The sequence below is a fragment of the Cynocephalus volans genome, chromosome 9 (genome assembly GCF_027409185.1).
Source record: "Cynocephalus volans isolate mCynVol1 chromosome 9, mCynVol1.pri, whole genome shotgun sequence".
In the NCBI taxonomy this organism is placed as follows: Eukaryota; Metazoa; Chordata; class Mammalia; order Dermoptera; family Cynocephalidae; genus Cynocephalus; species Cynocephalus volans.
The window spans coordinates 127,021,038-127,035,852 of NC_084468.1; the positions used below are offsets into that span (position 1 = coordinate 127,021,038).

The following is a 14,815-nucleotide window of genomic DNA, read 5'->3' on the forward strand; positions in this document are numbered from 1 at the left end:
GCAATCACACATTCTGCTCCTCAGGATTAATGCCAAAAGCAGATACACACTAGACTCATATAGTAAGTATCTAATACTGTCTTTATTAAATATAACTATCTGTATTAAATTTCTATCTCAATATATTTAACCTACTGAAGACTCAAATAATGATCTCCACAGTTTATGAAACAAGTGATTGAGATTTTCCTTCCTCTGTTTAATTTCTTTTAGCTGGCTAGTTGAAATAGCCACCAGTTGAAATAGGCAGGGCATTTAAGTAGGTAGATTTCCAGGCTAAACAAAAGACTGAAATAGAATTCTTACCGAAGATCATTCGGCTGTGGAGCTCTACTAAAACAGAAAGCAAAACAATACATTCCAGCAAGTTTTTAAACAACAGTTGATGGGGAAAAAAAGGTTCTCTAATTGAATTTTATTTATTTTATTTTTAATTGTGCATGTTTGTGGGATACTTTATGTTGTTTCAACGCGTGCTTATATCGTACAATGATTCGCTTAGGCTTAATAACTTCTCCATCACCTAGACATTTATCATTTCTTTGTGGTGATCATGGTCAAGATCCTATTTCCTAGCAATTTAGAAATATGCAATGTAATATTATTAGCTCTAGTTAACCTAGAATGGCAGAACTCATTCTTCTTATTTACCTGTAACTTTGTGCCCTTTAATCCACCTCTTCCCCTCCCCTTTCCCCTTATACCCTTTCCAGCCTCTGGAAACCACCATTCTACTCTCTACATCTATGAGAACCTTTTTTTCAGATTCCACATATGAGTGAGATCCTGCAGTATTTGTCTCTCTGTGCCTGGCTTACTTTACTTAACATGATGGTCTCCATTTCCACCGAAATTTTCTGGAAATAACAGGCTGCTTCTTCCCCTTCCCCTTCTTTTTCATTGAATAGTATTCCATTGCGTATACACCACATTTAAAAAAAAAAAATCCATTCATCTGTTGATGGACATTCAGGTTGATTCCATCTCTTGGCTATTGTGAATAGTACTGCGATGAACATGGGAGTGCAGGTGTCATTTTGATACACTGATTTCACTTCCTTTGGGTATATACCCAGTAGTGAGATTGCTGGGTCATAAGGTAGATCTATTTTTGGATTTTGAGAAACCTCCATAATTAAACTTTAGTAAAAAATTTAGTTTATCGAAATGTCTCATCCTTCTATGATGCTAGAAAGTTTACTTTGGGAAACTATTTGATCAGTTATATTTCATGGGCAAGAACACAGAATACCAGCATTTATTTAAGTAGAAGGAAATCTCCCTTTTATCTGCAGCAGGTGAAGAATTCCCAGGAGGTAGAGAGAAAAGTGTGTTCTGAAAACATCCGCTATAACCTGAGACATAAGATAAGGACCCTGGCGATGGTCTACACATACCCCTTATTTTAAAAGTAAATAGCCTCCAAGGAGCACAAACGTGTGTTTTCCAGGTTGTTATCGAAACACCCTTGAGTAGCAGGGCCTCAGGCCTTGTTAGGGTGGCTCGGCCAGTAGCTGTGCATAGCGCTTTTGTGAACAACACTGGAGGGGAGCACAACACGTCCCCTGTTGCTGGCAGAGGTAGATTGTGAGGCAAGATGGCTTAACAGTCTTACTTGGAATGGGTTTAATGCTCCAAAATTAAGCAAAGGATTCATTTCGTATTAACTTAGGAACTCCCTCCCTCAACATGGCAGGGTGCTGGAAAATGTATAACCGGCTCTACGAATAAAACAAACCAAAACAAGAACAAATCCTACGAAAGCCCCGACTTGTAACGTTTGCTGATTTTTTCTTGTATAAATGTCATCACCATGGCCAATTTCAACTACCAATGTGAACTCTGGGTTCAACTCTGAACCTAGGATTGGGAAGGAATGCACGCAGTGAGCTCTCCAGCTGGATCCGGTGTACCACTCCATCCATGATGGCGACGACAAAGATTTTCCCCTGCCAGGGCTCTCTCACCTCCCCAGAAGTCTGAGAATCTATGAAGTTATTTTAAAAATTAATTATTTCTTTACAAAAGAGTATATATGGCTCAGTCTCTGTGGGTATAAGTTACATTTGCTTTATAAAAATCATAAATGTACTTAAAAGTCAGCAAGAAAGTCCCATCAAGAAACTACAGCAAAGGGTAATTGAATCACTATATTATGATATTTGATTACTTTATGAGGTGGCCAGGGTATTTTAACAATGAGAAAATTGAGGCAGAGAATGCCCCAATGACTTGTCTAGGAATCAAGTCCTGACAGTCAGCTTGGGGCATTTTTCACTTGCCCACATTGTCTTTAGTTATCACATTACTTGATTATAAATGATTTTAAACATACAAATTTCCTTTAATGTACACTTTTTAATAGGACGGCAAGACAAGAAATCACCCCTCTGTAATGGGGCAGTAGCTGCCACCTGGTTGGAGCAGGGGGATTTTGGAACCTCAGGCACAGTTCATCTCATGCCCAGGGAGGGCCCATGATTGGAAGGAGATGGGAAGTGAGAGGAGAGAAGGGGAGGGGGAAGGCTGGGGAAGCAGCGTGGGAACTTCATCTACAGGAGCCTTTGGAACTTTTGTTCCCAGCTGTTTGCCCAGCTGGTACTCTGGGGTATCCTCACACCACAAAACAACTAGAAGAAATAATTATTCTGGCTTTTCTGTGCTCACAGGAAGTAAGGAAAGTAATCAAGGGCCAAAAACAAAAACAAAAATGAAATGACCAACAAAAAGCCCCAAAACAAACACTTCTCCAAACCACAAAACTTAGAGAGGGAATTCCCACTTGTCCTCACAAGAGCAGGTGCAATAGCACCCCTGCAGGAGGAGATGGTGCCTTGGGCCTGGGCCACCTCATGTAGGTGACCAGGAAACTGATTACAGCTGGGCACACAGGACAGCAGCAGTATTTCTGGATCCATAGTGCCCTGTGGAACCTGGAAGAAGCAAAGCAAATCCTCCTTGAAGGAAAGCATCTTCAAGTGAAGCCCCCAGATCTCTCACAGATTGAGATCAAATACATGTGAGAAGGTCTTAAACACATAGAGAAGATGTCACTACAAAAACGGTTTTAGACCAAGAACAGAGTTCTTAACAGCAGCAACAACCGTGGAAGCCAGAAGACAGTGGGATAAAACTTCAGCTTCAAGATGCTGGGAGAAAATAACTGCCAGACTGCAATTTCAAGACTGGAATGGAAATAAAGACATGTTCTGGTAAACAAAAAACTGGGAGAATTTAACCTCAGCAAACTTCTAAACTTGTACTTTGTATTTCAAGAAGAGGAAAAAATGATCTCCAAAAACCCTCTGAGATGCAAGACATGACTTCTATAATCCATACACACATTTGCAACCAAATAGATCAGCTTTCTAGAAGAAAGGAAAGGAGAAAGTCTCTCACCTGGGTGTGCTTGGAACCATTTCAGGGTAATCTGCTTTCTATTTCCTTCTTAACATGACCCAAGGAAAAATCCAATCAGAGAAAAGGGTTGGTCCATGGCTTGTGGTTCACCACACAGGCCTTAACAACTGGATAAAGTTAATCATTTAGACACCTCAGCATATTTGACTTGGGGCTGACCAAAAACCACAGGATGATTCAGTGCTGTTCTCTTCGTTTGGTTTTAGTTTCTGTGGTTTGCTCTTCTTTGCTGTCCCTTCCAATAAGAGCAGTTTCCTAACAAGAAAGTGACTAGTGAGAAGAAAAAGATGGATGCGATCTATCTTAACAATAAAATAAGGCCAAGAACTATTTTACTTGCAAGTAAACTATTTTACTATTTACTTGCACAAAATATCTTTGAGCTTAAAGCATTTCACTATAGAGAAATAGTTTTTAGTTGGGCTGATTTTACCCTCTAGGGGACATTTGGCAATGTCTGTTGACATTTTGGGGAGTCACAGCTGGAAATGCTACTTCCATCTAGTGTACAGATGCTGCTGCTGTTAATAATGCACAGGACAGCCCTACAATAAAAAATGATCTATCCCAACATCAGTGGTGCTGAGGTTGAGAAGAAGGACAGAGGATTTAGCAGAAAGCAGATAATTCATTTTGAGATATTCAAAACCGATTACAAGGACAAACCCTTGTAACACACCTTCAGGATTTTCATGTTTGTTCTGTTTGGCAACACGTCCAGAGATGGACAGCCCAGTAGCCTGTTCTTTAACTAAGGTTCCCTCTTGAAAGCTTCATGCAATTTTAGCAACTTTTGAATTTATTCTAGTTTTACCACATTTTGGGAAGTGAAAAGTGAAGAGGAGAACAACCAAGGTCAGGTACATTACTTCTTGAGGTCTCTCTCCTTCTGCAGCCAATCACTGGGAGGATGTGCCTAATTCTCTCTACTGTGTGAGCAGTGAGTCTCACAACAAGTAAGTGCCTGAGAGGTAGGCTGTGTGGCTGGGCTGGGCAGATCAGCTCTGGGAGAAAGTGCACTCATTCTTTGCTTTGGGCTTCCAGCTGGGCTTCTGATACCAGCAGCATATTCTCTGTCCACAACCAGAGTGTCTGGGAGACAGTGGTCCTAAGGTCTCCCAGATGTGAGTGGAGAAATGAGGTGGTGCACAGCCCAAGCTGGTAGACTGTATGTATTGCTCAGCTGAAAGCGTTCACCAAGGGTCCACCCATCCCTCTGCCTCTGGAAAGAGTCCCACAGTGGAAGGATGAGCCCATAAACCAGGAGGCTCAACAGTGTCTGGCAGTGAGTCAGCTAGTGTGGGGGTGTCTCCTCCCCAAGTGGGAGGGCTACACCCAAATTTAGCATCTCATAGGATTCCCCCATGGGATTTAACTTCCCATAAGGTCTCCAAATGTGAAAGTTGGCATTCCCAGAAAATTCCCTGCACAGCTGGCACATAACTCAGAATGCTTGGCACTTGAGCCTTTACACCTTTGGCTCTCCACAAAAAAGGCTGTGTTTATGCTTTCTGTTAAAAAAAGAAAGAAAAGGAAAGAAAAAGAAAGAAAGGTCAGGGTCCCTCCTTGGAGCACTAAGCCACCATATGTATGGTATCCTGACTCTTGCATACATACCTCTTTGTGGAATTATAAGAGAGTGAAAATTGAAAATCTTCCTATATTGTGTGTCACTGGGGTATTTGTCCTCACCTACTCCCTATGTATATTCAGTATCTAAGAGGATGGAAGCTCAGTTTGGTTATTTAAACCTTTCTGGAAGTCTTACTAAAATAAATGTTTGGCAATTATTTTCATGAGTAAAATGAACATGAGCTGTATAAAAAGTTAAATGCGAAGCAGATGCATGCTTTGTATGTTATTAATTCACAAATACTAAGCGTGGTCACAGGTAAGTGAAGGAGATGACTGGTTTTATGCTGTGCTTTAATGGAAATGTGAAGGCCCCACCATTGAAGTTTCCACCTCCCAAGGCATTGCCTGTTCTTGCCACTTGATGGAAATGTCCACCATGACTATTTCCAGACAATGATGCGGGGCATTGTATTAAAAAAAAAAACCATTGTATGGAAAAAGAAAAAGGGCTGGAGGAATAAATTCTCCCTCATTAACATGTCAACAAGTAGAAGCACAGATTTTGAGAAACTGAATATGCAGACAGCCTCCAATCAGGTATGCCACCTGATACCTTCCCTTTTTTTGCACTATAAAGCTTTCCCACTCCTCTGCCTGCCTTGAGTCTCTGCCAAATGCAAGTGATGGTGGCTGACTCCCTTCCTATAGCAAGCTCTGAATAAGTTGCATTCTTGTTCTCATTTGGGCAGTCTTCATTTGTTTTCATCACTTTTTAATTACGTTACTAATGAGTTACCGGATAAGACCTTAAGTGGGATGGGCCATGGGACGGCTATATTTTGCCTGTATAGAAGTGGAGAGGTCAGAAAGAATGGGACCTTGTTTGGGGGTGCTAGGACACCTGGGCCCATGGTTGGGGGGCATTTTCAGTTGTGAGATGGAGAGGGAGAGAAACTGAGTAGTATATACAGACTATTTTACAATGTTGCCCGAAGGCAATGCTGACTATTAAATATAAGAATGCCTTATTTATATTTTCCACCAGCATATGCAAATGATTTTCACATAAAATGTCTAATCTGACCTTCACAAAACTTTGTGAGGTAGTCAGAATAGATGTTTTAATCACAATTTTGAGAAAAATTCTATCCCTGGTTGAGGGGACCAGCTCAGGGGAGTTAGGGCACCTGTACAGGGTCAGCACAGAGGTGACAGCAGAGCATGGATGATGTGTGTCCCAGGTGTCTCAGCACCTGGCCCTCTGCTTTGCTCAACCCCTGCTGCTCCCCACATCACCACAGTCCCACCGTAATCATCCAGTTCCTGCATACAAGTGCCCCACAAAGCGTCATACCTTGATGTGTAGAGCAAGTGATGGTTGGCTCCTGGCTTGCATCTCCAGACCACCTTATAGGGATCAAAAGCTCCTCAACCTTCTCCTCTACTTTGTACTCAGCCTCTGGAATATAACTATTGATTCTAGAAAGGATGACAGAAGACTTCTCAGCAAGATTTAAATTTGATCGGTGCTGTTTTAACACAACTGAGCAGAAATGTGCCTAGTCTTTGACCCCTACATTTTCAACATGATAAACTATATTAAATACAGAGAGAATGGGAAATTTTACTAAGTGGAGCTGGAGTGGCAGTGGAATTCGGTTTAGGAGATCCCTTTCAAAAAGTTAAAAAGGATAGCTAGCATTAAAATGGAAAGGGAAATCTGGTAGCAATTGTCTTTTTTTTTTTTTTTTTGAGGTCAAATTTTATGTCTAAAAATAGAGATCACATATTTATGCCCTTGCTTTACTTTCCCTGTTTTTATTTTTAATGCTTTTAACAATCAAGTCATCTAATTCACTAATGAAGAAAAATATTTTTCAGCTCTATTCAACATAAAACTTATTCAACATTTATTGAGCAGACAGTATGTGTAAGACACTGTGCTGGCTACTTAACATGCTGTGAAAAATAAACAACAGGTCCTGCCCCCGATATTAAAAATAATATTCTTGCTGAAATTTACTAGGTTGTGTATGTGTGCATGCATGTGTGTATGTATATGTGTGTGTGCATATGAGTGTCTGTACACATACACCTACACATCATCACAACATTTGCTGAAAAATCATTATGAACATTGGTCATGTCTTATTGATGGAGTTATGTCTACTATTTTTCTTTGGTATTTTTAATGTCTTCCATTGTGTAATTAAGTACATGCATTGTGTAATTAAGTACATGAGTTTAAAAAAATAAAGTTTTAAAGTAGGTTGTTCCTACTTATAGTGCCAAGGGAAAACTAAACCACACTTAATAGCCTTAATTTTTTCTCCGTATAACATAAACACATATATTCTTCCTGTCGGCAATGAAAGCAGAAAGGGAACATATTGTAGAAGACCATCTTTTCTCCTTTTGGAACTATTACTAAGTGTTAATCCAGAATTCAATGTTAAATTATCCAGTTATTATATATTAAATGTTTTCTTTACTTTTCTGCCTAAATTAACTTCAACAGATACTAGTAACAGCCTCTAGGAAAACACTGGTCCTGAGTTATGGGAGAAAAAGGCCAGTGATAATTTTCTCTTCTCCATTTTATCTCCTGTGTCAGTCTATAATCTTGACATTTTGATTCAAAAATTTGGTATTACAGAAGTAGCTAAAAGTAAGTTAAAGGTACCAATGTCATGAGAAAAAATTGACACAATAAAACTGAGTTATTCAGTCACGTCCTCTATTTTCTCATTTGGGATGTCTACTCCTATCTGCTCTACTCATCAAAATCCGATTTACTCTTTAAGACTCAGCTCAAACCTTGCCTTTTCCAGAAGCCTTAAATGCTTGGGACTGTGACGATCTTTCTACTTTCTGAACTCGGAACTCCTGCTTTCTCAATGTGTCTTACATTTGGCTTCATAATTGATTCATGTATCTAAGTGTTGTTACCAACAAAACTGATCTGATACCTTGTTCGTTGGTTCATGGGGGCAGTGTTTTCTACTTCTTTTGTATCTGCCACAGTGCAGAGCATGAAAACTGAAACTCAGAGAGTTTTCGCAGGTATCCTTGGGGGCGACAAAAAAAAAAAAAAAAAAAAAAAATTCCATGGTCCAGTTTGAGAAAACTGGGTTAAACACAGTTAAACAGGTTTCTTTGCAGGAGAGTTTCTCAGAATCCTCAATATGCTAATGTGAATTATGATGCTTCAAAAGAGGAATGAAGTTTGAAATGGTTCCCAGACTTATTTGACTGTGGAAAACTTTCCACCGCTTTGCAGTCATTCTGTTACACTAATGTTCTCTTATGCAGTTTGGGACATGCTAATACAGAGGATTCTTCAGAGAGTCTTGTGGAATTCAAGGATTACTCCCTAACTTTAAGTTGTGCACTTCCAGGTGCTCCATGAATTCTTTCAACTACTGCGATGATCAATGTGCCTAATTAAAATTCAAAGAGGAATACGAAAACTCCCTTTAGGGAACATTCTTCCACTTTCACAAAAAGGGGCAGCAAGTAGCATCCTTGTTAGAGTTAGAGTTCTTACTGGTTAAAGGTTTTTTTATTTTTTAAACATTTCTCTGGGGAGATATTTGCTGAATGAATGAATGCATAAAACAAACTGACGAATTCAAGAATACTATGTACAACAATAACAGAAGTTTTTGAAACACATGTTAAAACCGAGTTGGCTGGTATCCAGCAGCCACATCTGGGACAACAGATCCCTAAGTCCCCACATGATCTGGTGAGTAGGCTGCAGAGGCTCTCAGAAGACTGTGAAAAGATGGTGGGCCTGGAATGGGCTCTGAGGGTTAGCTGTCATGGGGCAGAGCTGCTCCATACTAATGGTGTGCAGAAACCTTACAGTGAGGACTTGTTTATATGTTAAAGGAATGCCGGTAAAGATCCTCTCTATGTTAACCTCCTATATTCCTTTTCAAAAGCCCTAAGAGCAAATGAAAAATTACTGTCTTAAAGTTATTTACTTCATTTTAAATCCTAAATGGATATGAATGCATATGGTGGCTTATGGAGCCTGAGGGAAGTATGAATGTGTGGAATGGACCCACACACCTGTACCGGCTAGTAGATCACATCAATCGGTTCACATACCATCGCCAGGGTCTACAATTGCAACTGTTGCCATTTTGGGAAACTCCAGTGCAGCCATGACAGGGTCCAACAGAATAATCTGGAAGGTCTCTGAAGCCTCATTTTCATTGTCAGATATAACTTTCACCCTCCATGAGGCTGTAGTCTGTCCAGGGTTGAATTGGATCTGTTTATTGGCTTTTCCTTTAAAATCTTTATCTTTTTTTTGCTGTTTTATCTTTGGTTTCAATGCCTGAATAAAAGTCAGAAAACTATAAAGATAAGTGATTGAAGGAATATTCTCCTCTCAAAGTGGTTTCTATTATTGATGAAAACAGTTAACATAGAAATTGCTTCTTTTAATGCTCCCAAAAGACACTTGGAAATAATCCTTCTTGGTTGAGAGAGTGTAGGAAAGCAGAAGTGAACGAATTGAGAGGAATGCAGGGAAGGGAGAGTGACAGACGGGACAGAACAGAGGACAGTCATCAGCTTACTTATTCTAGCAATGTTTACCAAGGGCCTCTGACTGCCAAGCTCTACTAGGTGCTGGCATGATTCAGAGATGAGTAAGAAACTGTCCCAGCCTGCAGAGAGACCACAGTCTGAAGAAGATACTAGTATGTGAACTTTACAGAGGCAGAGGTCTTTGGCTGTTTAGTTCACTGATGAATTCCTGGGGATTAGAACAGCACCTGACACACAGTAGATATCTAATAAATGTGTCTGATTGAACATTTTGTATCTAATCATATCAATTTCTACAGTCTTTGAGCGAATAACTCTGCAGGTAGTTTTCTCATGTTTCCTCATGTGTTCAGTGAGTTTTGATTGTGAGAGAATTCTTAGTAATTTTCCAGACAAATTAGGGCAGAGTTGGTGGAAATGGAGAGGGGAAATAGATTTGAACTCTGCTAGGAAATAATCAGTAACTTATTGAAGAGACTAAAAACACCACCACCACCAACAACAACAGCAAAACAGTGTTAAAAATACCTAATGTGAGATGTATCCGTGAAAGGTAGTACCCCATCAAGGCTAAGCAGATCTTCCCCTCACTACAAAATATTCAAGCAGCATCCTAGAACTGTTCGATTTTGATTTTAACATACCAATGAAGGCCTAATAAAGCATGAATACCCATGCCCCACTACTTGAGTTGTCATTATAAGGTTTAGGCTGCAGTCTCTTGAGTGTGTCAAATCAAATATTATGACCTTACACCAGCTATGGCAAAAACTTGACATAAAATTAGGTTAATAACCCTTTGTGCAATTTCTTTGCTTACTTCTCAAATAATCTAAAACCTCGTAAAAGATACACAAAGCTGTAAAGTGTAAAAAGAATTTCTAAGGTAGGATAGCTAGCATTGTCTTTGCCAAACTGCTGAAGCAAGCCTGAATTAATACCAGTTTGGTAACTGAGAATGAATGTCTAATATGTAGGAAGAGACTCCTTTGGTCACATGTTGGAAGTGGAGAACATTAGGAAGAGTGAGGGACGTCTTCAGCCAAAGCTTAAGTAGAGCTAGGTGACACTACTGTAGGAGGGAAGCAGGCACGTGGCTATTTACTTAGTATTTGGTGAGCATCGGCTTTGTGAGGTGCGGAGAATGTCACACAGAATTAGGTACAGGCAACACTAACCTCAAGAGGTTTTAAATTCATGGGCAGATAAACAGATAAGCAGATGGTTTCAATTCTATTTGATGAGTGCCATGGAATGACAATGGCAGCTACCATTTATTGAGCATCTGCTGTGTGCCAGGGACCATGCTAGATTGATTTGTAATCAATATCACGAATAATGCGCAAACACATATTGAGGTGGATAATTTACACATAAGCAAACCAATCTTTTGAACATCACAAAAAATAGAAAGTGGCAGAGCAGGAAGTCAAACTCCACCATTTTGTTTCTTTTTTCTTCTAGATCCTGTGCTTTGGCTTCTAGCCCCAGCCAGGGGTGGAATGAGGGCATTAGGAGGACCTCCTGGAGCATCTGAATAAGACATTTTGGATGTTCACTTCTGTGGTGATTTGGTTTTGAGTAGCACTGAGTGGATCAGAAGGGTTGATGGTAGTTCACTTAGGAGCAAATGTTAAGTGACTATCATATGCCCCATGCTGTTCTGGGGTTGGGAGTAACCTGAGATGTAACTCCTGAGCTGACCTGAGATGAATCTTCTGGAGAAGACAGGCAGTAGACAAATAAACACACAACGCATGCCAGGGGATGGTACGTGCTATGCAGAACCACAAAGCAGGGCCTGGGGCTAGAGCATAGCAGAGGCACTGGTTAGATGGGGAGGCTGGAACATCTTCTGAATGGTTTAGTTAGTTTGCAAACATCCAAATGGTTCCAGGCATATAGACCTTTTTCTTGAGCCAGAATATGAAAATACTTCTTGACATATTAACCCAGACCCACAAGAAGGCCTCAAGAGAAAAAATTGCACAGACAGAGCCCTACAAGTTAAAGGATAGGAATTTCAGCTGAAGTTCCTGGCAGCAAGTCCCACCATGTGCTGATGAAGTAGTTTGCAGTGGAGGCTGAAGCTAAGGGCCACCCAGAGATCAGGGTGCTCTTTGGCTGACCTCTTCTCCTAGGAGAATAGTCCTATTCCAGAAGCTTCTGGCCTGGAGAAAAGACTGGGGAGAAGCTTGCCTTTTCTTGATTGCTTGTTTCCCTGTCCAGCCCATTTTTTTCCTGGCTTCTCTCCAACAGTTTTGATGTGCTGGCCAGACTCTGAGTGGAGTCCTGCACGTCTGGGAAACTCAATGCTTGTTTGTAAAATGGAGATAACACAACCGTATCTGTGTTCTCAATAGGTTATGAAAATAAAGGCAAAATGATCTCTGAAAGTTCTGGCGGCTAAAGACATGAAAATGTAATGCATTATTAGAACAGTTATTGTTAATTATTAATGATGATAATGAGATGTACTATGCAAGCATTACATGTGTCTACTCCAAGAAGACATATTTTTATACTATGTTCTTTTAGAACACAGAAAAATTCAACACTGTACATGTCCTCGAGGAATTTATAACCTAATGGCATGGTTAAACAATTCTACATAACCAAAAGAAATAGCTAGAGCTAAACACAATTGCGCATCATGCACTCACAAATAATTTTCTAAAAGAAACAGCTAGAATTAAGCCTAATCATGTATTATATGCTTAAAAAACAATTTTAAAGAAATTTGAGTGACTTGGGGATTGTGGGCTGGATTGTGGGGATTGTGGAAAATAAATGTCTTATTTTTCTGGAGTCCTTTGAGTTGTAAAAGAAAGAAAGATGGTAACCTGCCAGAAAGTGGAAAACTGATACACATGTATCTAAGTCTGTAGCTCATGTTGAGCAAAAACCAAAAACCAAAGCACAATTTCACGCATACTTTTTAAGGGACTACCCCAAACCAGTTGATTCCCTTTCAATCTACTCTCTCATAATTATTTCTAAGTCTAGATTTCATGTTTTCATAACCTTTCAACAACAACCAATCCAAAATTACTTACTGATAAAGGTTGTTTCTCCAAGGTATCCTCTGCATGTGAGGGTCACTTCTAAAATGTGCAGTCTTCATCCACGATGTAGTACTTTTTCTCCAAAGAAATCCAAGCCCAGTTTAGATGGAAAGACTGATTTGTGAGTTTATTTCCTCCTGTAATGGATAGAGGTAAAGAAATCAGCTGGAGTATTTGATGGACAAATAAATGATCAGGGTGTGCTCTAGCTTCTGAAGCCAAGGGTTTCAAAACATCCTTCCTTCCTTCCTTCCTTCCTTCCTTCCTTCCTTCCTTCCTTCCTTCCTTCCTTCCTTCCTTCCTTCCTCGCTCCCTCCCTCCCTCCCTCCCTCCCTCCCTCCCTCCTCCTTCCTTCCTTCCTTCCTTCCTTCCGTTCCTTCCTTCCTTCCTTCCTTCCTTCCTTCCTTCCTTCCTTCCTTCCTTCCTTCCTTCCTTCCTTCCTCGCTCCCTCCCTCCCTCCCTCCCTCCCTCCCTCCCTCCCTCCCTCCCTCCCTCCTTCCTTCCTTCCTTCCTTCCTTCCTTCCGTTCCTTCCTTCCTTCCTTCCTTCCTTCCTTCCTTCCTTCCTTCCTTCCTTCCTTCCTTCCTTCCTTCCTCGCTCCCTCCCTCCCTCCCTCCCTCCCTCCCTCCCTCCCTCCCTCCCTCCTTCCTTCCTTCCTTCCTTCCTTCCTTCCTTCCGTTCCTTCTTCCTTCTTTCCTTCTTTTCTTCTCTCTCTCTCTCTCTGAGAGAGGAAAGGTTCTTTGCTTTTCTAGACAATGTCACGAGCATCATCGTGAGTCCTACTCCCCCTGCTTAACGTGGAGGGAGCCTGGTGCCTCCTATTCATAAAGGGCCTTATGAATTGGAGGGTTACGAAGAGCCAGATCTTGATAGTTTTAGATTTTTCTCATGCTCGACACTTTCTTCCCTGCCGCCCTTCATCACATCCTCTTTCTCTCTCTGCCTCTTCCACCATTTCTTCCTCTGCCCTGAGACTTAGTCCTTTGTATTTTGTGTGTATCCATCCGCTCTCACATTAGTCTAGAAGTTCCTTGAAGGCAGTGCCCGCATTATGTTTACTTATTTTATCACTATCAGGATATCAGGATATCACTGCCTTGAACTCAGTTGCTTCAATTTTTAAAAACTACTCAAGTAGAGGGCAACAGACAAGGCTCTAGTGCTCTATCCTGTTCCCTCTTGTCCACATCAGGTCACAAGCCTCTTTGCAGATGCTCGACCTGGCCCCGTACTGTGGCTGTGTAATGTGTGTGAAAGGAAAAGCAAGTATCCCTCAGCTGGGGAGTGGTTGCTGCAAATAATCACTGTAAAGGATGTTAAAATAGGACTCTTATGACTCAGTGTCAACCTATGGGCCTATATGATAGATATTGGTTATGAAGTGAGTGTGGGACAGACCACCGTTTTCACAGTTTACCCCCAAATCCCTTACTAACTAGTTCCACAACTACTGAACCCCTTAACCAGATCAACCATATCAAAAGAGAGCAGCGTGTGGATGAATAAAGAGACTTTGTGAAGAGAGTACTTTAGAAAAAACAGGTGCAGCAGTGGGAATCCCTACTACCTTCTAAGAAGGGTGTGGGCGTGGAGTGAGGCTACAGCCTTCACCTCAGCCTAGAGGGAGTGAGCTTCAATGAGCCTCTTGGAGAGCTTGGCACATCCTTCTGTACTTGGAGGTCCATGTGACTGACCCATTTCCCCCAAAACTTGACAAGGTAGAAGAGTGAGTAAGAGGTCTACATCAGGAAGTAATCGAGCAGCCACGAAGAGAGAGACAAGGAAAGCATGCACGTGGACCAGAGGTAGGCCATCTGTCCAACAGGACCAGTTAAGGAGGCAATGAGATATCAGCAGGAAGCTGAGAGCTGGAAGGAGGCTGGGAGCTGACCACCGGATTCTCATGGGCTGTAAAGGAACTGTAGAGAAGGAGCTCCAGAGACAGGAATCTTTAAGGAACTCATGAAAATACCAAGCAAAGAAAGAGTCCCTTTTACATAGTTCCCCACCCAGGTGGCCCCAACATCAGATGCAACAGTGCTTCCCATACCAGACAGTGCTCTCTCTCCCTTACCACCTCTCTCAGGGTCAACTCTGGAGGAGCAAAACCTTGCTAGTAAGCTAAGGGAACCATGGGCACGAAAAGAGCAAAGCTGGCCTTTGTCTTCCTACAGCACAAGTTCTGATCCAGAG

General features: G+C 41.2%; 1 protein-coding gene across 1 annotated transcript in view; it reads right to left on the reverse strand.

Moving 5' to 3' along the window:
• The window catches only part of FREM3 (FRAS1 related extracellular matrix 3), a 119,570-nt gene that overhangs the window by 46,589 nt on the left and 58,166 nt on the right, over window positions 1–14,815 (reverse strand). Inside the window, 6 exon segments of the mRNA XM_063107484.1 lie at window positions 6,350–6,465; window positions 6,933–6,942; window positions 9,112–9,316; window positions 9,318–9,343; window positions 12,615–12,665; window positions 12,668–12,760. Coding sequence (XP_062963554.1) covers window positions 6,350–6,465; window positions 6,933–6,942; window positions 9,112–9,316; window positions 9,318–9,343; window positions 12,615–12,665; window positions 12,668–12,760 — 501 coding nt within the window.